At 26.2% G+C, this 26,435-nt stretch overlaps 3 protein-coding genes across 3 annotated transcripts in view; 1 reads left to right on the plus strand and 2 right to left on the minus strand.

The window, feature by feature from the left end:
• LOC132924183 (abhydrolase domain-containing protein 2) overlaps positions 1–7,722 on the plus strand; it is a 14,051-nt gene extending 6,329 nt beyond the window's left edge. The window contains exons 4-8 of the mRNA XM_060988328.1: positions 701–887; positions 1,134–1,328; positions 4,251–4,405; positions 5,364–5,574; positions 6,442–7,722. Coding sequence (XP_060844311.1) covers positions 701–887; positions 1,134–1,328; positions 4,251–4,405; positions 5,364–5,539 — 713 coding nt within the window. The 3' untranslated portion in view covers positions 5,540–5,574; positions 6,442–7,722. The remainder of the gene's footprint in view (positions 1–700; positions 888–1,133; positions 1,329–4,250; positions 4,406–5,363; positions 5,575–6,441) is intronic.
• A 7,942-nt stretch (positions 7,723–15,664) lies between these two features.
• On the minus strand, positions 15,665–16,483 carry LOC132925009 (uncharacterized). Its single transcript, XM_060989443.1, has 2 exons — positions 16,166–16,483; positions 15,665–15,844 (listed from the first exon to the last, which is right to left on the minus strand). The coding sequence occupies exons 1-2, from the start codon at positions 16,481–16,483 to the stop codon at positions 15,665–15,667; spliced, it is 498 nt and encodes a 165-aa protein (XP_060845426.1).
• A 1,773-nt stretch (positions 16,484–18,256) lies between these two features.
• Positions 18,257–26,435, minus strand: part of LOC132924052 (nephrin-like) — a 433,787-nt gene continuing 425,608 nt past the window's right edge. The window contains exon 15 of the mRNA XM_060988125.1: positions 18,257–22,025. Within this exon, the coding sequence (XP_060844108.1) occupies positions 21,894–22,025 (132 nt within the window). The 3' untranslated portion in view covers positions 18,257–21,893. The remainder of the gene's footprint in view (positions 22,026–26,435) is intronic.

Below are 26,435 nucleotides of genomic sequence, written 5' to 3' on the forward strand. Positions count from 1 at the left end.
AAAATTGTATTATTAATTTCAATATTTTCAATAGATAAATAAATTATACATTGTGTTTGAAAAAGCAAAACTCAAACATAAATAATAAAAATAATATAACACTTATAGATTTTGTTTTTTGTTTTTATTAATATTAAATTATAAAATTATTATATTTTATGTATATAAGTTACTGCTTATTGGACTTATGGTAAATAAACACAAATAGTATGGCTCTAAAGTGAGTGCAATTTGGTTCACTAGTTTAGTTAAGATATATAAATGATCTTGATAATGTCCAATATAAGTTTTTGAAAAGAATTGTTTATGTATTTAATATAATACATATCGCTAGAGATACTATTAATGTTGTTGAAAACTTCTAAAGCATAGACTCACTATGTACAAAATGTAAATTAGCAGATATTATGTTAGTTTGCAATATTTTGAACAACCTCTTCGATTGTCCTGAATTATCAACTAAATTTGGTTTTTGCATACTATGTAGAAACACAAGGAACTTATTCGTAATTCTTGATTATCCTTAATTATAAAACCAACAGTAGAAATAATACATTTTTTTCATTTGTCTTTGAATATAAAAATAAATAAATAATTATATATTTTTCATCTATCAAAAACTTATACTGTTAATACAATTATTTCAATGTAAACTACCTAAGTTGTATTCAAATGTATTAAAAATAATGTTCATTTATAGGTCACACAGATGATCTTCATGTAATGCTTTGTAATTTATCAGAACATTATCCTAATACTAAAATTATAGTTATTGGATATAGTATGGGTGGTAACCTGGTTACTAAATACCTTGGAGAATCTCGTCATAATAGACCAAGTAGTGTTATTGCTGGAGTATCTATATGTCAACCATATGATGCATTGAAGTAAGCAAAATTATTATTATTTATTTAATCTGTTGTATGTATGGTTTTTTTTTTTTTAGATACAATGATATTAATATTAAATAATAGCATTAAAATATTATTATTTATTAAATTGATTAATTAAAAGTCTAATTTTAGATTTGACTATTTCATGTATAAACTAGTCCATAAACTGGACAATAGATTCTTAATCATCAAGAACAAAAACAAAAGAAAAAAACTATATAATATGTATTAATTATTTAGGGCTACTGGTGTTTTATTGCATTGGCAAAACTTTCGAAGACTTTATTTGTATGCATTAACAGAAGCAATAAAAGCTTTAATTTTGAAACATAGAAGTAAACTATTGGCAGACGATGTTAAAGAACAATATTCATTAATTGAAAAAGATATAATATCTGCTGCTACATTACCTGAACTTGATGATGCTTATACCAGGTAAAATTTTAGATTAATTTATGGAATAGTATATATTAATATATATTTAATGTAATATTTATATATCAATATTTTTATATATACTTTATGTATAAAAGTTGGGTTTTCCAGTTTTTTATTGATATTTTATTAATTAAATTGATATGCCTATTGTTTATGATTTTTTTTATGAACAATAAGATATTTTAAATTTAATTTACTAAGTTAAGAGTAAATAGTTACAAATTTCTTCTATAAAAATGATCATCAAACTTCATTTCATTTTTTTTTTTTAATTTAATTATTTTTATTTTAACATAATATAACCCCAATAAGGTAATTGATTAATTGTATTTGCTTACTTATAAATATCTTGTATTTGAATACTTAATTAATTAGATTACTGAGGGTAGTTTTTATTTTAATAATGCCGGCATTATCCACAGTTTAGATATTTTACAGATAAATAAATATTGTACAAATATTTAAAAAATTTTTATAGTTCTAACAGTAAACAGTCTTTCTAATTAAAAAACCTAAATTATACACTTATAATTATTTAAATGATCTTACTTATATATTTTAAAGTTTATGTTATAACTTGTCACAAAGATTTTATTTATTTATTTAATTTAAAATAATATTCAAAAACCAAACCTAATATCTTATTATTTACATAGCTGATTCTTTTTTTTTAATTATAAAAAAAGTGTAATATCCATAAAATTAACAAAAGAGTAAAATTGCATACAAAACAATCAATACTACTTATTCAAACAAATAAACATTACTGCAAAATGAAATATAACTTTTTATCAGCTAAATTTGTAAAAATGCTTAATAACATTAATGAAATTGAAACTGCATTCAAAACTAATTTAATATAATAAAAACAAAAAAAGATGGTAATATCAATACATAATATCACTAGTATACACAACTATTAAGTATTAGTAATTAATTATATTAATTTTATAAAGAACATTGTAGTTATAGTATGTTTTCCTTTAGATTAAACTAATATAATTTTCAATTCAGTGGATTCTGCCTGGGCATCGGTTAATATGGGCATCCGGTTAATATAGGCAAAATGGTCTGGTCCCAATATAAAATAACCCGTGACATATGGGCACTCTATTATTCGGTTTATGTGGTCAATTTTTAATTTATCGTAGTGTTAGAATATACACATATGTATTTAAAAATTACTAATTTAATCGGGTTTTGTTGTATCCGTGAAATTGTATTTATCAAAAGTAATAAAAAACATTACCATTTAAATCTTAAAACTCCTATTGCACCAAAAGTGGCACAAATTAGTTTATCATAATTTTTATTGTTGAAATAAAGTTAAAACGTTACTACATATACGGCCAGATTCGACACAATAGGCGAAACAATTTTGGTGTAAGGTACATCTACCTAGCGGTAAAATTGTGAATTTCAGATGAAAAATTAACGACTGAAAATATCATTGTTGTGCAAAGTGAAAAACTATACACTTTATTTTATTACAACAATTTCACTTGAATATTTTTTTAAATATTTTTCCCGTCATCCTGGTGTTTTTTACAAAAGTACATTTTTTTTGCAGAAAGGGATTTTGTTGACTTTTTTTGATATTATAATTTTTTTTTAACTAATTTCGGTTTTTATGGGCAAACAGGGCTGATCCCAACGTGCCTACATTATAGAAATCCACTGTATTAGGTTTAAAGAACACTTAACAGGAATAAAACTAAAAATCAAAAGTCTTTAACATGTACTCAGTAACAATTATAACATAAGTAAAAGTCTTACTATATAAAATAAATAATCCAACTTACATTATTGTAACAATTCTTGAATAATACCATGTATATAATAAAATAATTAACATATAAGATTTTAAGAACAATTCAACATTTTAATACTTAATGGATTATAGTCAATAATTATATATTACCTACCGTGATTTTTATCAAATTTATCAAATTAATTTGTGTACCTAATATTTTACTATGGCTTAATGAAGTTGATTTAATTTAAAATGATGGACTATGTCCAAAACTAATAACTATAATTTTTATTTTAACATTTTTTTTTTTAGTTTTATTACAGTAAAACCTGAATATAATGGATAGTTAACAGAACTAGAAACAGTGCCTGTTGTAGATATGCTTTAGTCTTTATTTAATGAAACTAACTATATATTTTATGAAAAAAAAAACAGTATATTATATTTATATACATAAGTACAAACATAATATAGATGTAATTATAAATATAAACAATTGATGTTATTGTTATCGATGATATAAGAGGTATGTATTTAATTTGTGTCTTGATAAATAATTGTTATTTTTATTGTTGCAACTGGCGACTTTCTTATGCAGTATGTACATATGTATACAATTATATTAGTTGAGTTTAAACTTAGTTTTTTATCGGGGAGAAATATTAATTTTCATGTTCTCAATAGTAAAGGTGTTTTATAGACTGGTCAAAATTATGAACTTATATAATTTTAGTTTATGGTTTAAATACACTGTAATTTCTATTTATTAATCATGAATTAAATTTTTTCTGCTTGGATTAGTGTCCATTATATACTGGTATAATGTTAAGTCAGGTTTCACTGTATTTTTAATTAATTAAAATTATTTATATAACATACTATACATTTATCAAATTTATATATTTAAATAACATAAATAATTTGTAGTTTGATATACATACCAAGGATAACATATTACATATCAATTACATTCTATAAATATTTTTTTTGTACATAGAATTAACAATAAATTAAAGTTATATGAAAGAAAGAGAATATTGTAATAATTAGAGTCAAATCAATTACAGTTTTTAATTTAAGATTTAAACTTGATTTAATATTTTTAGTATTTTTAGTTCAATAAATAATAAATTTAGTTAATGCATTTTTAAATTTTATTTTTATAGAAAAGTCAATAATTTTAAAAACCTTCATGAGTTTTACCGATGGTCAAGTTGCTTGCATTACATAAACAATTTAAAAACACCAATGATATTTATTAATTCAAGAGATGATCCATTGGTGCCAGAAGATTTATTGATACCTATTCAAAATTTTGCAAGTGAGATAATAATTTATTTTTATTATACAATATAATCTAACCTATGGTTTTTTTTCCATTATTTTTAAATATTTAAACATTTAATATAAATTATATTATCATATGTGTTATTTGCACAAAGCTGGACAAAATGGTCGTTTAAAGTTAAGTTATATTAATATAAAAACTAACTAAGATGAAATATAAATTAATTTCTTATTTAGTTGATGAAAATAATAATTATAGTTAAAAGTTATTATTATTATTTTAATTAAATATATAAATTTAAAAACCTATTTTTTCAAATGTAAATTATTTCATTAAATATATATTTGTTGCTTAAATTGTGGATAAAAAAAATATAAAGAGTTTATTAGTAATATTAGTAGGTAATAATACTTTTAGAAATTACTAATATTAATTAATTATTATGCAGTTGGGTTTTCTGCAATTTTACATGTTATGGGACATACACATTTTTGCAATAAAATTTTTTTTTAAAGTTACTAGTAATTTTTAGTTTTTAACTCATTAAATTATGTTAGTTAATAGTTTATACATTGAATTAAACTGTTTGTTTTAAAATACAATCAATGTAGATAAAGTTTTAACAAGATACTCATACAAATTATATGCTTTCAATAAAAAAGAAGTTGTACTATTGTACTATTAATATTAATTTCTGTTACATTTCTGATGAAACTGGTTTGTTTTATTTGCTTTTATTATTAGCTATCTTATAAATATATTAGACAGCTAATAAAAGAATCAATATTTGTTCTACATTTTTGTAACACAGGATTATATAATTTTTAACTCAAATTGTGTCTATAAAATGATAAAGTTATGTCATAAATGTCTTATTGTCATTGCAAATTCTGTCTCGGTTATATTCAGCTCTATTACATTTAAGTTCACATTAATATATTATTGTGATAATATTTTTATTATTCAAGTTTTATTTATATGTATGTTTTAGAATCAAAAGATAATATATTATATATGGAACTGATGCATGGTGGTCACCTTGGATTCTTTGAAGGCGGATTCATGTATCCTAACCCTATAGCATGGTTGGATCGGACTTTAGTTTCATTATTGCCAGCTCTCAGAGAACATTGTATTGATGACATGAAAAAAACAGCAGTTTACTGAATTTATCCACTTATATTTACTAAATACAAGTGTAGGTGTGTGTGTGTGTTCGTATATGTATGTATTTATATACTATGCTGTAAATGGGATTTTTATCATAATTTATTACACTACTATTGATATAATATCTGATCTGTTATAGAATAGATTAGAATGATTAGATAGTAAGTTGTTTCAAGGTATTATGTTTTCAAGCATAAATTCTTAATTTTCAAATAGAACTACTTAAAATAAGCCAAAGTAGTGCTATAAACCCTAATATTTATTTAGCTTGTTTTTTAAGCATACCTATTTATTTTTATTAATTATATAAAAACATCATTGTGAGTTTTAATTTATATTTCACTCTAATCCTTCGTATAATATTTCTAAAACTTTAATATTAATTATCAAAATATACATGTAACTTATGTTCTTTATGTTTTTCCCTTGATTTTTTTTATTATACATGTTTTAATGCTTTGAGTTGCACACAAACTAAAACTTTCTTATTATCTCATTAATATACATAACATTTTTATGACCAATGTATTGGTTTAACATATACATTAAGCAGTGTACTATAAATTATTACTTAACCCCCCTTGTACATATTATATATTATTTAATATATTCCTATGAAAATTTCAAATGACATTCTATGTTTACAATTAAACTAATAGACTTCATGCAGATAATCAACTTTTTTTTTTTAACATTGATTTAAAATGTTTTATTACTACTTTTATTTTAGGGAATTAGAATATTTTTTGGTTAAATCTGCTTATTAATTATAATTGATATCTGCATTATTAAAAAAAATATATATATTTTATAATGAAAAAATATTGTTATTAATATAAATTGTTTCTATTTCAGCATTAAAAATGAAAATATTAATAAAATTTGTTATTTTAATTTAGTTGGATTTTTTCTTCATCTTGACTATGTCAATCATAATTTATACAACAAAAAAAAGACAATAAGTATGCTATATTTTTTTCTTTATATTCTTTAATTTTTATTATTATTTTCATTTTATATTTTAGTTTATTTTGTTCAAAATACTGATAAAAATGTTATTTAGTTATTGTTTTTTTTTAATATTTTATTAAATATGTATAATATTCTTTTAAGATTAAATTATAATTTTTCACTTTTCTATTAATTTAAATTTAATTGTTCCACTAGAAAAAAATGAGAACCATTTTTAATATCTAATGTGGCTTTTCTTTATAAAATCATTGATTTTTTATTCTAATAACTAATGATTAGCCAATGGATTATTAAATATTAGTTCAACAAACAATTTCATTTAATATTAAAACCATTGTATAATTTACATTTCATCTCGTCTATTTGATGTTTTCATTAAATATTTACTTAATATACACTTAATTTATTCATTCCAACACAATTATATAGTTTCTCTTATGAAAGTTCCTTAATTAATTTGTATTTGTTTATTTAATTCAGACTCATTTTCACTTGTATAACTGACATACATCACCAATAATTTATAATATATTTTCATAATTTTAACACAGTATTGTGTCCTAAATTTATATTATTTATAAGATTTCAATAAAATATTTTTATCTACTGAAATTAATTAAAAATATCATCTAAATATTTTACTGTTTTTGTATTTCGTTATTTTTTCAAGTTGGTATAATCTTAGTACATGACACATTTTGAATAAAATATCATGATATTATTGTAGAACTAGTGTGTGACAAGCTCAACTTAAATGTTATTAATTATGATTTTAGCAAGCCCGATTTGTTACCACTTTTTTAATTTATAAACACAGTTTATTGAATTATGTTCCGTTTATTGTGTTTCAATATCTTAACTAATGTTAATGAAGATATATTTGTATAACTGTACTCATTAAGTTATTTATATAATATAATATATTTATATATATTTTATTTTGTATTTATTTGTTTTATTTTAAATGAAAGCCTATTTATTGTTTATTTTAAAATATTAATATGACTGTACATGCAATTTATTATTTATACATACATTATATACACAACATTTACAAGTACAGGGTACCTAAGAAAGCTAAACAACTTTTTGAGTGTACAAATAATTAAATGTTTTGAACTATTCTAAAAACCCTGTATGTATACATAGATTATAAAAAAAAATATCTTTGTTTAAATATATCTAATGTTACTGTGTACTTATGTAAATATTTCTTAATTTTTTAATCAAATTTAAATGATTATATTTTTCCCAAATATATACATTAATGTTGGAATATTCCTTTAATGAAATAAAATAATAATATTGACAAATAGTATACAAAAACAAATAATAATATTAAATTGCATAATTAAAATTAAATATATTTGTTCACAATCAAATATAATGTAACAAAGTTTTACAATATTAAAGAAAGAAAAACACTTGCTGCATAAAAAGTATTAAAATATAATTGTTAGTTATCTAAACATCTAAACATTGGTTTTTGGTAGTTAGTAACACCTATACAATTACCTAACACATCCAAGATTAAAATGATCACATGTCATAAGTGATCTACCATATTTTTATGATTTATAAATTTGTTGGTGAACTAATGTCTGCAATCATTAACTATGTTAATTACAGAATTAAATTATCGCCCTTATAATTGACTAGCAATCTAATTTACATATCAACTATACTTGTGTAATTGTTTTATGGACATGACTATCCCACATCTTGATTTCTTTACTACGTTCTCTGGTAATTATTGATAATAAAGTTATTAAGACACTGGTTATCCAAAATTTATATAACAAAAGTTCATAGTTTTTAAATAGTTACCGTAAAAGCATAAAATTATATTTTCATTCTGTAATCTGCTGTTAATTCCTACTGGTAGATCATTTACGACACTTACCAATTTTTATTATGGATTATCAACTGTCGTTATCATAATAAGTATTCATTACTCATAAGTTATTTAATATTTCATAAGAATAGGGCCAAAGTCGGAAAAACATTGGTCTTTATTTTTGAGAGGTTGATATTTTCTTAATTAATTGTTTTGGGCATACATATTATAATATCTAGATAGATAGATACATTATGTAATTATTATTTTAATTTTTATTATTCCAGACAAGATAAATGAGTTTCAAATAGACTTTTACTTAAAATACTCAACATTTTTTGAAATTTTCAGAAATTGTTAGGTCGATATTATAATATGTTTAATTATATAATATAATATGTACATAATATATGGTAAATATTAGGTACCTATAATGTCTATAATCTATATGTAACTATTTATAAAAAAAGCTTGAATGACATATTAAGATCTTAATAACATACTTTCAACAATCGCAGAATTTATTTGTTAAAACCTCCAAAAAGTCAATCGATTTTTAAATACAAGAATCTGTTACACAATTTTGACGATCCATACTTATTTCAAGTACTGCTTTTTGTATAAGAAATTGTTTAATTTATAAGATAATTTTTAATATTAAATCATGTATTCTATTATATTTTACTGTAGATACATCATATACATTGCTGTAGTTAGATAGGTAATAGAGCATATATTATTAAATATTAATAATTTGTTTTTTTGCTGATAAACGACTACTTTAAATTATTTCAATATTACCTATTTAACAGCAATAAATTTAACTACTTATTGTTAGGATCTAATAATTTCTCTAAAATATAAATGTAAGTTAATTCAATATTTTGTAGATAAAGAATAAATATGATTTGTAGTAATTATAGTAATCAACCATATTATGCATATTTATGTTTATGTACCTACCTATTTACCTAGTAATGAAATATAAAATGTTTAACTGCGAACGAAACAATATTAGAATATATAGGGATTCATTAACCCGAACACAGGCTAATTCGAAAGACGTGGTAATCCAAACAGGCTTGAGAATTATCGTATCGCTATATTATTTGGAGATACATTTTCCTGTAGACCCACATAACAACAATAATATCGATGGTATATCACAAGTGTACGTCGTTTAGATTTGATTAAATATGTCGATTACGTTTGTAAATTGTGTCTTGTGTGTCATATAGGTAGGTACCTAATTAAATATTGATCGTTTCACACTAAAAAACCTTAGTCCGCACCAGAAAATAGCATTATCCTCATCCCACTTATAGACTACACTAGTTGGCCCATACGCCCATAGCTAAGCAACAGTGATCTCAAACTCAAATTACTTACGGGCCATGTATTTTTTCAAAAAAAATTCGCGGACCAAATTTTAAGTGTCATTTTTATAATATTATACACTAAAAACTAAAGACAAAACGAATGCATAGATACGTACAAAATCCATTTATCTAAATGTGAATTAATATATTATGAAATTACTTTTATTATAATTACTATTACCAAAAATATAAACAAGGTAGTTTTTTATATTTGACTTATTATTACTACCTACAAAATTATCATTGGAAAAATATGATGAAAATTAACTTTAACAAAAAAAATTTACGCGTAATTTTTCTACAAATTTGTCGTAAATCTTACTATGATTTGTGTCATAATGTCTATTAATGATGTACTCCTTGATGAGTGATGACAGATACACTTTGTTTACAGATCAAACTTATTGGAAGAGAATTAAAATTAGTAAAAATGTATACATAGCCCATAGCCCCATTTTTCTTGAAAAGCCCGTCTTTCTCGGTCAATTTTACGTTTCATCGGTTTGATATGATACATTAAAACGAACAAATTACGCGTATAAACTTAAATTTAAAATTAAACTTGAATAGCAACTAGTTGCAACTAGTAGCAACTAGTTACTCGTATGAACAAAACAACAATGGTCACAGTCAAGCTTTAGTCTGTTACCCACTATTACACAGAAGTAAAAATTATATTTATCTTTGTAGATAAGATTTGATTTCAAATATTTTATCGAGTATAATGGGATTTCTGAACAAGTAAAAATAAAACATGAACGTTAGATAATATTTTATGTATTTTTGATACAAAAAAAAAATTAACAATTTTAACAATTTTTTTTTATATTTTTGTTCAAAGTTTTTTTTATTGCAGGCTACATAGAAAGGGTACGCGGGCCACATACAGCTATCGTTGAGAATAATCAAATTCAACAGTGGCTATCGAGAGGAGGCTTTGATGAAGCGATACAGCATCAGGAAATATTAACTGATGATGAAATCATTATATGCACGATGTCGTTCGTCACCAAAAAAGACGATGTTACAAAGGAAGAAGATACTAGACAACGAATTTTTGCCCCCTTAAAAAATATAAGGCTTCAGAAGCCACATAAGTGTTGAATACGGCCATGCAATTATATGAACCTAAGATAACGTTAAAATTGTGAAGAACTAATTTTGCTTAAATGTTTACAGGATAAAATATTATTTGATCAGTTTTTATACTGTTTATATAGAAACAATCGCGGTGTTAAAATAAAGCTCAATATTTTAAATAAAATAGTAATTTGTAATTGGGTATAATAATAATAATAATTTTAATTGTATTCAATATTTTTTTCAATTATAGATTAAAATAAACTTTTAAAATTTAAATTGTAAAAAAATCTAATTTTTTTAAATTCATAAGTCATTCGAAAAAATCGATAATCCGAACGACCCTTTCCCAAATCTCGTTCGAATTAATGAAACTCTACTATAATCTCTCTTTTAAGGGTACCTACCTAGGTCGTATCATTTGATATAAAATGAAATATTTAAATTACATCTTAGATAAATAATAAACATTATTTAAAATCCAATTCTTATATGTAAGTATATCTATTTGCTTATAGTATAGTTAAATAAATTATGTTTATTTTTAAATATAAAATAAAAATTACAATAAATATGTACTTTTTGCACACTATAATACAATTAAAATTTCAATAATTTATTTCAAAAATATAGGTAACAATATACATAGTATAATATTATATATATATATTGTAATTGGTAAATATATTAGATATATAATCAACATAAATATAATATATTTAATGCTTCAGTTTACAATATTATAAATGTGTTGTGGACGTTGTGGTTGATGCGTTTTTAGACGAGCTTTGGTAGACATGAAATGGACTTTAAATAGTAAGTATAAAATATGAACCATTTTAAGCCCGCTTATTAGATTATTTTTCTCTTAAAATTTAAAATATTTATGATAATATTATTATTTTATTTTCTACATAATTTAGTACCTAGGTCTTAGGTTAATACCTACGTATTACCTACTCATTGTCGGCTTAAGACATGGGCCCGGGTTCCAGGAATTTTATGTTAAAATCTTGAGATAAAAATATTAAAATAAGTTTTATTTAAAAATAGATAATGCAATTTTATCAATGAAAATTAAATTATAAATTTTAAATGAAAAGTATTGAAAGTGTTATTTATAAATTATAAGTAGGATACTATGATATATGAAATATCTCATCTAATAAGTTTTAATTTGTAGAGAAAAATTCAAAATATAAACTTACTTACCAACTATGATGAATATGTACATTTTCTCCTGAAAAGTATTGTGATGTGATTATATCTATATAATTTTAATTATTACGAATTTTGTTTAAGCGGAAAATCACTGTTTCGAGTTTACATCTTATATTTTAGTAAGTAAGTAATGTGAAATGACGTCAACATTTTGATTGTTAATTTAAATTTGAGGGATAGGTGGATTCAATAAAGTATGTTTTGTGTGAAAATAAATAAAAATTTGGAACGTTTTGGAATAACAATTGAACATATTTTACACTTATCAGTAGGGCTGTGAATTTGTAGAAAAGTGCATTTTTTTGGTGGTTGTAAAACATAGCTTTGTAAGTATATAATTTGAATTACTGTATAACAGAAAATCCCTTTATGAAACTTTTATTTAGTATTTTTTGACGTTTTTAATTGTAAAGGTAATTTTGTTTCCCTTTTTAGGTAATATTTTCCTTTTTTAGTCTATTTTTTGGTATTTTTAATTAAATTCCATTAATAAAATTAACATCTTTGAAAACCTTTTAAATACATTTTTGTGTATATAATATACTATCAATATCAATATAAAAATTAAATTAAAAACCATTTTAAGTGCATTTTTTTTTTAATATTTTAAATGCATTTCTTAAGGTTTTTAGTGCATTAAATTCACTGCCCTACTTATCAGGTATAATGTTGATCGATATTTAATAATATTTTATATGTAATAGTATAAATGTATAATGCCATTCATACGTACTGTTTAAAAACCGTGATTGAATCAAATGCAATCGAATACACTTCAATTTACTTTGACAATATAGATATTTATTGGGTCACATAAGGGCATAAGGCCACGAAAAATTAAACTTGTTAACTTTAAAAATTTAGTGAACTAAAACTGGAAAAATGGTAAAAATAAAGACTCTTATTGTTAAATATAAGCTAATCAAGCTTATTCACCAGAATACCTGTATGAGAATATCAACGTGATCTCTGGATAGAAATTTTTCTTTGTGTTTTCTCATGGTTATGATATTTCTACGAGGGTTCGAAAGCTTAGCCATATCTATCCAAGAAAAAAATACTATGAAACATAACCGTTTATCTATACCTACCTACATGCTACAGGCTGGTTTTTTTTCAAAACAGTAAAACATAATACCCATATTATATACTATCGATCTTAGAATTTTATTTAATTTGAAAGCGAGAATATTTTTTTTTTAACCGCACATTACCTGGTTATTAACGACGGACTTCGACAATATACGTAAACTCGCTCACCGGAGACGTCTGAAAAATTTAACGGACGAATAAGGTGAGATAATTTCACGTACCTATTTAATATTATCATCATTAGGTAAGCACATTTATTGGATGCGCCGTAGTCCTTCTATTCTCTCTAGTTCGACTACGCAATGGCCAATTCGCTATTGATATTTTCTCCAGCACGATTTGACAAATTTTCACGAAAATTTAAATTTATATTGATTATTAGCTAGAAAATGTATTGATAAAGTTTGTGTAACTGTAGTGACTCGTCGTAGATAGGTTTCCGATGAGATTTGGTATCAGGTGTGGGGTGTGGGTCCTTCTATTTTCATGGTCGAAAATGCTTCTATTTTATTATCTATGCAATATGTTTTTAATGCTCATAAACGTGTTAAAAACCTGTTCTGCCCCGAGTGGTTATAGCGCGTGTCTTTTTATTATTATAAAATATTATTAAATTTGTTCGGTTGTTTATTTGACAAAATTGGTTGTTGTCCCGAAATTCTAACTGCCCTAAATCTATTTTTTGTGTATTATCTTTGATATAGCTGGGCGTGTTACTATTTTGTCCTTAAAAACGAAGAAAAACAAGTTTTCGCTCTGGTCCGCGGATCGAATGCTGCCTTCGAGTTCCAAAATTCGTGAATTAAAAATCTGCTTAATTTCGACGGCTAGAAAGTTGTGATAGTTGTTTCACAGAGAAAACTATGTTACAAGTGTAGTGCAAGTACCTGAGGTCACTTCACCGTCTTATAATATGTTATTATTTGAAGCAGTAAATTTAAGTGAAGTCTGAAGTGTGTATATATATAATATATTATATGCTATACAATAATGGCACGTAGTGTACTGGCCGGTGATCTGATCGATGTTTGAAATTGATAATAATTGTACTATAATATAATTTTTATGTATACCTAACAGTTTAGTAAGCGGCACGTCATAAATTTATTAATTAGTAATTAGCATAATTGTTGTTGATAATATAATAGGTACCCAATATAAACTGAATTCTACTTATTGTTATCTCATTAAAACTATATTAATGGTTATCACTTATCACTAATAAACATAAAACAAATTAACAATGTAAATATGCTGATGTATCTTCAAACAGTCAGATTTATGTTTGGATAGTATTTGCATAGATAGTACTATATAAAATACGCAAGTATCTATGTATGATGTGTTTGGTCAGAGCAAAGGTTACGTTGTAATGTCTGACCTAATATAAAGTTTATAATACGAATATATTACTATTATACTTATACAATTATACATACTTGTATGCCCTTTTTGAACCGTATTGCCTGATTCGTCAAAGTAAACAACAATCTATCTTTCTATCTGTTTTTGTTTTGCTTCAACTAAAATATATAATATATAGCCATATATAGGTACACAATTAAAATGATCTATATTACGATTTTTTACTTCTGGTTCTGATTTCTGGGCACATTTTTTTTTTAATGTAAACACAAAAAACTTGAGACATTCAACTAATGCTTAAAATCTAACGTAAATATTATACCGTTGTGATTATGTCTTTATATCAAAAATATGCCCGTAATAGTTAATAAAAAAAAATCACAGTTGTCATTATAATAAATTATTGTGTTAATATCTTATGAGTATTATGATTAAATGTTTGATTTTAAGTTGTTCTTAAAATATATTAATTTGTAAACATTTTTATATTCTATACCTATTTCTACTAATTATAATAGAATGATTTGCGACCAATGGCAACCATTTAAATAAACAAAAATATAATCGATTTTCATGAACCGACTCTTAGTTCAAACTAAATGAGTTGAAAAAATAAACTTTAAGCAATCCCCCGCGCTCTTCGCCTTTCGTCTCGTGGAATCTATTGATATAACTTTTATTGAAAACGTTCCAATTGTTTTTGAATCCATAGAGCCCAAATAAAACCATTGTTTTTTACATAATATATAAATAGATTTTAATCGATATAATTTTATACAATACACACCATCACACGCTTGAATTAAATAAATGAATCCAATAAGTACATCAAATCCAGAGTGTAATGCTTGTACACTAATAATAATATATACAATGCATAATACATACATTAAATATAATATAATAAAGCCTCCGCTAATATCCGATAGGCTATACCTAGATACTAGTTACTACATCAAAACGGTTAAAGGGTTGACCAAAAAGCGAAACTATGGTTATTAAAAATGTTTCAAAAATATTTGCGAGGTCTCCACTAGCCTATATAACTATATATATATATATTATAATCATCAAAAGTCACCTAAGTACCTACTTATTTTTTCGTGCTGTTTGTAAATATTTTTATTAATATGATCATCAAGTATTATAATTCATATTTATTTGTTTTAATTTTATTTATTCATTTAAACAACATCGAATGGGTTTCTTCTTTGTGCAGATATAGTCATTTTTCCATTGACGCGCCGGTGGGCAATTCGGAAAAAGAGGTTTCATGCAGCCTATTTTAGTACAGCAGCCAGAATGTTTACACGTGTCTTGTAGGCCGTTGAACTTAACACATAAACATTTTTGAATCTAAAAAAAAATCGCGTTTCTATATTGTACAGTTATATAATGTAGGTTTTATCTGTTGTTATAATCTTTTCTAACAATTAATGAGATAACTAAACTTTGCTAACATTATTGCAGTTAATTCATAAAATATCAGATTAATATCATATTGCTGTCGGTAATAACTATAAGTAATAACAAAGCTATGGTTTATATTATTTTATAGTCGATAAAATTTTAATTATTAGTTACTCAGTTATAATTTATATTAATGAGTCATTTCAATTTATTTTTACACATCTAAATTTTATGAAAAAAATCATTTTTTTTTAAACGTTTACTCACTAATCTTCCTGTTTTACAAACGAAGTCTTTCCCGTACGGTGTCAATTCATAATTATTACATTCGCCTTGTACTGCTGTGCAAAAATGGCTAACGCAAGGTTTCGTTTTTTGACAACAATCGATATTGATTAAAGGAGTCGGTGCAACTGGCGATAAAGTACAGCATTTGTAATACTGTCCGATTTCGGGTGCGGTCTTCTCCTTATCACAATCTACTTTTTTAGTAAGATCTTTCACCGACTCTTCTCGTGTGTTAATTGAAGTATTTAGATCACAGGCCGACACAGTACAACATTTCTCTTTCTGTATTGAACACATTTTAAAACTAATAAAATTAAAATTGAATTTGCTATTTAAAACAATAAATTTAATTAAATTATTAAAATATGTGTCGGTACTATATTGTTTATTAATAAGAAATTTAATAAGTTACGTTGGAAACCATGTTTAATTTAACTTAAAAATAATGATATGTAATAAAATATAACTGTATAGAAATTTAAATTTTAAACGATACGAGGTGTAATACTGCTTTCAAAGTTTCAAAAACTCTTTACTCGAATAATCACTATTATTTTAATAAGTCACTCTCAAGTTAATGTAGATGATGACGAAATAAGTAGAGTTCACGGACCACATTTCAATAAAAAATTAATTATCGTCCTTATAATTGATTCTAGATTATGAAAAAGTATAATATCTGTTATTTTCTTAAACATTTAGTATTCATAAAAATATTAAATTAAATTATAAGCTTTAATGTATGATATAAATGTATCCTTAATTTGTAAAATTATCGATGATTTACGTTACATAATATTTCAAAATTCTAGTTCAAATTACTCAATGACCAAAAATTGCATATTTAATTCGTATTTATTACAATAGTTTACAATCGAATCAATTTATGCGAAATGAAACGAAGCGATCATTTTGATCCCTATATCCGAACGTATATTAAGTATATATTTGTGGGCTATCGAAGATAGTATACAGATTAATAGATTATTAAGTTTCAGTTTTTTATGTTCCTTTACAAAAAATAAAAATAGTAAATCCAGAGCGATTTACGTGGAATCTGTTCGTGATCGAGGTGACTTAATAAATACTGTCAGCAATACCCGTATTTTGGATGAGCAATAAGGCCACACTTATAATATATAACTAAAAGCGTATTTGAAAGAAATAATCTAGGCTGGGCATTAACGAGTTAATAGATTAAAATATATGTTAATTTAAACTTATTAATTTAACTCATTTGACTCTACTTTAATTAAAAAAATTGACTCTACGCTGTCCACTAGTTATATCAGGACATGTCACGGAAAATGACAATATTGGAATCGATGGGAGAAATTTGTCGTCATAACAGCATCCGGAATGAATGGTATATCATATATAATAAGATAGAAACGCATAGTAAAAATAATAAAAATTACATAGACGAATCGCCAAGAGTCATCAGCCGCGCGACGGTGTAGACTGTAGATAATCAACGATTCATAACGATCAAGACTAAAAAAAAAAGTCCTTTTTCCATATTCTTTTGTACGTATATAGACATTTCGATAATAAGTAAAATCAAGTAATTACCATATCATATTATGCGGTGCAGTGATTTAATTAAAGAGGCAGTCAACCGAAGTCTAGAGCACTGTTTCAAACAATTACACCGATGGGCGGTGACTAGATTATTGACCAATAGAAAGAAAAAAAGTGCCAATATAATATTTAAATCGCGATGAGTGGAGATATGCGTAAATACGATGTACGTATGATAAGTGATAACTTATTACGACTGACTATCCTTTCAGTCTCGTTTTAATTTACTATTTTTTGTTTTACTCAATATCTGTACATATACCTAGTAATAAATCGATTGTCTTGAACGTTTTCTAAACACTATGTGCAAATAACGACAATCTAAGTGTACCATCAAGCACTAGTTTAAATCAAATAAACACATCTTTTTGAAATATTATTAAAACGTTTCTTTAATAGTATATATTATTACTTGTACCTATAATTCTAATAGAATCTAATTACATACTAGTTGAAATTAATAAACAATAGACTTTTATAATATTATAATAATGGAAAATAAAATTAATATTAAAAATAATAATAAAACAGTAATAATATTAGGTGCTACCTATATGTATCATTTTTTTCAAATAATAAAATATACCGACAAAACGTTCAAAATACAATGAAATATATAACTTACATTTATAGACATCTACACAAATCACAATATATAATATTAATATTATAATGCATTTGGACTAATTTCACGTTTTGTTTATATTTATTTTTAAAATTATATAATAATATATCAATTAAGGTCATTTTATAAACTTTGAGTTGCAATAACACTATCTTATAAATAATATATTATATTTACAACACATAATATTATAAACACCTTACGATACAATATACTGCAATATAATTACACACGTGACGATAAATGTAATAATCCGTATGGCTAGCGAACATTTATTATGAAAACTACATTTAAAATTTAAAGGGTGTGATGTAATATTATTATATGCATGAAATGGTATTTCCTATGAGTGACTTTACTCGAAAAAAGATTTCTATGATTTGTCAGAATACGAATAGCTACTATAATTGAATACGAATCTTTCGTTTTAGCACTGTAAAACAATTTAGAACTATTTACTTTAGAATGGTAAAAAGAAATCGTCGTAGTATTATGTAGGTACGTGTTAATAATACAATTTAATAAGGTGCGTTAATTTTAATCGTTTTGTCTTTAACACATATTTTTTAAGTAGTTGAATTTTTAAAAAAAATATATAATATTATGCTGAAATCTGAATTAAAAACGGAAACGCTGCGGATAATGTTAAAATATGAACAATAAACGTTATTGTTTACGTTGGAAACATAATATTAGAAAATAATATGAAATGTTTTGTATACTAAGTAAACAGTTTGTAACGGTATTAAGACGAATAACGGTGCAATTATACATCTATAGAAAAGTTTTGTTCACGTCTATATGATTGAAGTCCAAACAACATATTATTATTGCAATTTATGTATATAATATATAATATTTATATATAAAAAAAAAAATCGAAACAGCAAGAAAACCATAATATTAAAGCCCTCTTATAAATTAACATAAATAAGAAAACATACATTAAAAATTAAAATACATAAATTAATAACGTATTATAATAATAATAATATTATAATGCTAATTTATTTACAGAGAATAAACACTTTATAATTAGCCGCCCGGCATCAATTTGATTATTATCGTTCACTTAAACATTCCAACGCGTTCCGTGTTTTCCTTTAAGGAAACTTTTTTTTTTTTTTACAAGTAACTAGTTGAGTTAACACAGTAAACATTTAATTCTACATTTTTACATTTTTATACGGCTTGTCGATTCGTTGTCCCTACGATTTATGGAAAACCATAAACGAGCGAAGGACATTTTTAATATATAACATTATAGCTATGCACGCGACGATACATTTTCAGAGTCGAGTGGTTAAATGTCGGCTATACGATACAGTTTTTTTCTTAGCTATTATTATTTAATTACAATATATATATATTATCTTGACGTAAATTGACGGGAATCTGTAATCGTGGAAGTGTTTTGTTATACATACATTTACCTATCTTAAAATAACAGATAAATATTTTACATTACAAGTTGCGTATCAATACACGTAATAGACACATATATAACAACTATTATATAAGTACGACAAAAGCACAGTATATCATAATGTAGTGTACGCAGTAACATATTATAATGAGTTTTTTTTTGTTTTTTACTTTAAAACTTAACGAAAATTATCTCAGAGGTAACACAAGTCAAACATAATAATAGGTATATAATTATAATATTCAATAATAATAATAATATATAATATGATTAAAATGGTTCAATATTACAAAGACAATGATTATGAGTCTACAAAATCATCGTGACCACACAAGCTGTTTTAATTTACAACATATTATAATATTTACAATCTCAAATTCATACAGTTTACACTTAAAACAAACAAACAAACAGAAAAAAAAAAACAGAAAAAAACTCTCAATTTCATAAACAACACATAAAACATTGTGTCCATTTACGTCGATTGAGTGACTCTTGAGCATCGAACGGTAAGGAACAAATTAATTTTATACAACATTCGTGGTACACGTTATCGTTAATATTATAAAAACACAATATTAAAATTCGTTAAAACACGACGTGTTCTATGTGGAAATAATTGAACGGGTTAGGCTGGGTATGCGGGCGCGGGCGGATAAAATATAGGTACGTATGAGGTACAGGTACACCGGTGAGTGTATATTGAAAACACGTAAATCGAGTGGAAACAAAACGAAAGCGTGATTTGGATTGTGTGAGATGTATATATATCATAATATTATGGATTGTCTCGATAGATGAAATGAAAAAATAACAACTCCGTCACCGCACCGTCGGCGGCGCACTCCCGAACGTCGTGCAAAACTCGTCGGCATCGCGACTATTACATCATAATATTATAATTGTTCGTAATATATACACGGGCACGTCGTTAAACGTCATCGCGAGCCGGCAGAGCCGATTGTATATTATAAAAAAATATTACAATATCGGACGACTCGGCGGGCTCGGCTGCCGCGTCCTGGTGGTGGTAATTCGCCTACGCCGAAAAGGAAAAGAAAAAAGAAAAACCATTAAGTTGAGAAATTTCGACGACATTGGGCTGACATTTTGCGCGTTTTTGTTTGTAAAAAAAAAAAAAAAAAATTAACTGTCGTTAATTTACCTCGAGCGCGCGCGCGTACACAATGTAATATATTATATTACAACGGTGAAACTTTTATAATGATGTTTTGAGTGTGCCCGTAAGAGTTTTCGGGAGCGACGAAACAGATGTCCCGTATATAGTTTCGGGATTTATTATACTTTGAGATGGTTTTCCGTGATTAATTATCGTGTCCCCGAAAAATTTATAACGACCGTATACGCAGATACGCGGATCCACCGCCGGCGGCGTCACGACATGACGTTTTTCATCCGTGACGATTGGTCGGTGGCGAGGGGGTCGTGTGACGGAGAGGGTAGGGGCGTCGAGTGTCCACATTATTATTATTACGATATTATGCTGCCCTAACTATATCTTACAGAGACCGTTCGGCGGGGGTGGGGGGGGGACATCGAAGGCGATTCGGTTTTTCGGAAAATTAGCCGGCGATCGCGCGTCACCGCGGAATGGAACCGCAGGCATACAGTTAAGGTACACTTATAGGTAATGTTCGGGTTAAGCGTTATATTTAGATCGCGGTACGGGTAATGATTATATTATTATAGTATAATATTGTCGTCACGATCGGAACGGTTTGTTATATTATTGTATGATTGAAAGCGGCGCGCGAGACGTGTTACGAAAATCGAACAACAACAACAGTAGAAAACATAATAATAATAATAATAATATCAAACAATTTGAGAAAAATTTAAAACATTTTTTTTTTCGTTCATCCCCCGAGCATTTTTATTATTATTTTTTAAAATACGTCAGGCGTATTTGCCGAATGTCCGCGGTCCGTATACTATGCGTTTAATATACGGTCAGTTGCAGTTGTGGTCGTCGTCGTATCGCGGTGGAGGTTGTCTGGGGGACGAGTTCACAACATGACCAAATCGTCCTCGGGAATCGGCTCGAAGTCCGTCTGTCAGAACCGCGTGGCTGCGATGATCTGCTGCTGTTGCTGCTGTTGCGATGGCGCAGTCGACGGCGGCGGTTTGCCGAAAACTGGTACGCCAGCGCCCCTCTGCTGCAGCTGCTGGTCCACCGTCAAGTCGGTCTGCACACACACAACAACACACATCGAAAAGTCAGTTGTGTACATCGATATTACCGAGTCATTACGCATACACTTATGTAAGTTGTAAACGTTATATTATATGATAAGATGAGGTAAACGGTCGTCGATTTAACGTCAAGCAAAACGGGCAGCCGTGAGGGGTGGACGACAATATTTTCGGGCACGGTAAATTTCTATCGGACAAACCGAGTTCTCTGGGTAGGTAGTGTATTGCATGCACGTATTATACCTATATAATATGATGTGCGTACTACGATACGGTCTATGTGGCTAAGCCTAAATGATTAAATTATAATGTAACGCACGATTTTGCAATAATGAGCATAATATTAATTAAATCACCATAATTATATCTCAATATTGCGATGTACTGCAGTTACGTATACTGTAAAGCCATTGTATTTGTGCCTTACTGTCAGTTTATTATCGTTACAATTAATCTAACCATGAGGATTATTCACTACACTGGTAACTGCGGTAACAATAAAACACTCATATAGGAGTATAAAAGCTTTCTGTGCACAGACCTTTTAGATGCTGAGTGGAGCATTGAATGTATTGATTTTACAATGATGTGTGTTTTCGTTTTTTGTCTGTTATTATATTTTGGGGTAATAAAAATGCTTGCTTCGATTTTAAACTGGATGATTTGTAAAATTGTCTTGGTACTTTTATGCAAAACTAGTATCCGAAAAAATCCATTTTGTTTTTTTTCGTTACAACTAAAGAACGAATGGATATTAGATAGATACTCGAAAATTATTTATATTATAGTTTTCTACAAATGATAGGATTTAAAAAATATTTTGATTATTTTTAAGCTGTGTATAATAAAGTTTGACATAAATTTCAGTAATAAAAAAATTTGATCAAACATTTTTGAAAATATAATTTGACAATCCGCATAAATGGTCCATATAAAAATTAAGCGATTTTAAAAATTTATTTTTACAATATATTTTTTATAAGTTTTTTATAGTGATTCATTTTGTTCGTCAAAATCGTTAAGAGTTGCAAATCATTTTGTAGAATTCATAACATTTTTAATACCTATATAATATTCATACTCGAGGTTTGAAAATGTAATACATGGTTTCTTATAACTTGTTATTGTTGGAATTTTATCTCTATTTAAGTTGTATTCGTCTGTGCTTAGGATAACCAAGATAATCGAGATTAATCATTCATGCATCATCTCTGAAAATTTGTCATGGAAAAATTTGTTGCTCGGCGTGGTTTATTGTAGGTACGATAAACACACCAGGCAGTTTACCAATTGCGCCTAAATGTACCATTTTATATACCAATTGCTCTCTACAAATTTTAGGGTTGATAGACCAGTTGCGCTCTATACATTTTACACTATCTAAGGAAAATTTATTAGTTAGTTATAATTATTATATAATAAAATGTAAACACTAACCGATTTTTTGTGAGTATTAATAGTACACTGATTTTTAAAAATTCTTTCCTGTTAATCTCCCCAGTAAATATTACGTTTTCTAGTTTACACGTGCAGCCTATGCCCTATATATAGATTATTAAAGTGCGCCACATCAAACAGGTTAGGGTTCCGAGCCCTAGTTATAAAATATATTATATACCTAGTCACTTTAACCAGTAATAAATTGATCAATAAATAAGTTTTAATTTTCAAGCATTTTAGTAAGTTTTATACGAGCGCAATATTGGTATACTGACCCTAAAATATAAGGTGCGAAATTGATACACTGACCCTAAAATATAAGTAACGCAATTGGTATACTGAGCCTAAACAAAAATTTTATGTTAGGCGCAATTGGTCCATGCCACATCACCGCCGCTAGAACAAATATAGGACATACGGTCAATAACTATAATAAGCTGCTTTACTATCGGCAGAAACAACTACGAACAAACACACACACACATATACACACAATATTTAATTTATTAAAAGTGGAAGGCTATCAATTAAATCTCCAACGGGCGAGAAAGAGAGATATAATTGTCCGTTAATAATAAACGTATTATGATAATTTAATAAATCACGGAAAAACCGTCCTAACCCGACCCTAATCACTTATCTATCGTCGTGGATATTATGCAGCAGTATATTTGATCCCGATATTATGGTACGTAACGTCATAGAGATACTGACATAATAGTCTTTCGGTTATTAACTATTTATTTATTAAATGTTTTTTACCGCAATCTACCGCAACGCGTCATTCACTATATTATAGAATATATTATTATAATTTGTGGGCAAATAACAAGCCTGCACAGTTTTTGTCTGAGACGTGATTTTTTTTAGGACTATCGGTACGGTACAAGGTTTTGAGTTTTCAAAACAGATGGTTCGCTAAAATATTTACTCAGAAACGATTACTACGACGCAGATGTTGGCGAGATCGCTTGCGTTGAGATCGATATTGAATAGGCGACGGATAAAATATCTCCCTTTTCGGTGAAAATACGAAGTCCAGGGTCGATTGGAAAAACGATTTAGTTTTAATAACACGTTGAATCGGGTGGAGGGATAATTATATACCTACATCACCACTATTTTATAATTTAATCATTTGATAATCGTTTGACTAAAATCTATTCGGTATGTGACATAGATTCTCAGAGTTCTGTTTTTATTTATTTATTTTTATTGATGTTGTATCACTTTTTTTGCTTTACAGTTAAATATTGACTGACGTGTAGAGAGAGACCCCCTAAAGCCAAGAAATGGTTTTCTTACAGATATTTTGGTCGAAAAAGTTGCTTTGTTCTATTTTAATATTGATGATATACATAATTTTCGGGTTTTAAATTCAATTTACTATGCTAACTAATGCTTAGCTATTACCGTGTCATCATGCCACTACCATTATTAGTGAATTAATTAATGTAATGATCTGCCAAATTTATATCAACATTTAACTATTAAATTGTTCGTAGAAATTTAGAAATTTTTTTCGTTATCAGTCAATTATATTTTAATATTATCCAATGATTAAACGATATATTATTATATTTGTATTGGTTTTATTTGTTTGAAATTCTCCACCATCAATACTATTTAATTTTGGATAAATACTGATTTAAAATATTAATTTATAAGTTTCATAAGACCTAATTATAAAATTTCCACATTTGTTGCAAATGTTAGACTTTGAAAATAAAATATTATAATCCATAAAGCAATATTTATTATTTACATACAAAAAACTATTATTAATAACTCACTATAGGTATAATATTTGCATTACCATTCGAGATTCTAAATCTAAAATCTCCATATACGTTCAAAATATATTTATTATTTTGACAAAAAAATAAAAAAAATAAATAACACTTTGCGCAAACGACGAATTTTTATAAATGTGTTTTCACAAATAATGAAATGTGCCAAAATAATGTTGATTTAAAGCTGAAAGAGTTTATACACTCTTGGGATTATATAGGGTTTATTCCATAATGTATGCGAATATTCAACCGAACTTTTTTTTTATAAATATTTTCGCGCGATTTGTGTTTATTGTTTTATTGCTCGAAGTATTATGTTATTGCATTAAAACACATCCACTACTGTTAAAGTATGTGTAGGAATAAAATTATTACTAAGTTAAAATACCTCAGTGGATGATATTATTATCGTAGTAATCGCTTTAATCGCAGAGAAAAAAAATTCCAATTTTGCACACAGTAAATATATCCCATGGTAAATAATTAATATACATTTATACTACAATTGTTGAAAACAATATAATATAATATTTAGAAATTAAATATTTATTAGTCACCGGTTACCTACACTATATTTGATTGTTTTGAGCAGAATTCGAAAAGAAGCGGGTGATGGGGTGAAGATATCATACCTTATATTTTAAAAGTGGTGCAAAACAAAACACAATACTCTATTTTATTTCTACAGGCGATAAAAACTCAAGGGTGATAAAAAATTCATGCGGAGTGAAAAACTATTTTAAACACGTGCAATAATTTAAACACTCAAAAGTTTTTAAACAGAAAAAAAAATACATAGAATGAACAAAATCATAATTTTATGAAAGTGAGTCGAAAGTACGCTTTATTAGTTGATTTCCAAACATTAAATTATATCATACATAACGCAATTATATAACAAATGTTTAAAAAAAAAATAAAATAAAAATAAAATTATAATAAACTAAAATATTGTTAAATTTGCGCGTTAAATCAAAATACTTTCTTACAGTCTTTCCATAATTATAATATATTATGTAATATTATGTACTTAAATATAATCGAAAATGCAAAATGTATTTCCCATATAATATTATTATAACGTAATATAGGAACTACTATATTATAATATAGTACAATAATTATTAGGAGGAGCGTACATTTTGTATGACGTGTTAATGACAAAATTAT

This window comes from Rhopalosiphum padi, chromosome 3, assembly GCF_020882245.1.
Source record: "Rhopalosiphum padi isolate XX-2018 chromosome 3, ASM2088224v1, whole genome shotgun sequence".
Taxonomy (NCBI): Eukaryota; Metazoa; Arthropoda; class Insecta; order Hemiptera; family Aphididae; genus Rhopalosiphum; species Rhopalosiphum padi.

What these genes read in the sequence shown, in the direction of transcription:
- LOC132925009 (XM_060989443.1), bottom strand. Translation starts at nt 16,483, where the DNA reads ATGTGTTCAATACAGAAAGAGAAATGTTGTACTGTGTCGGCCTGTGAT. An exon ending in TTTGTAAAACAGGAAGATTA is followed by an intron (nt 15,845 to 16,165) that starts GTGAGTAAACGT and finishes ATTTTTTTTTAG; the next exon opens with ATTCAAAAATGTTTATGTGT.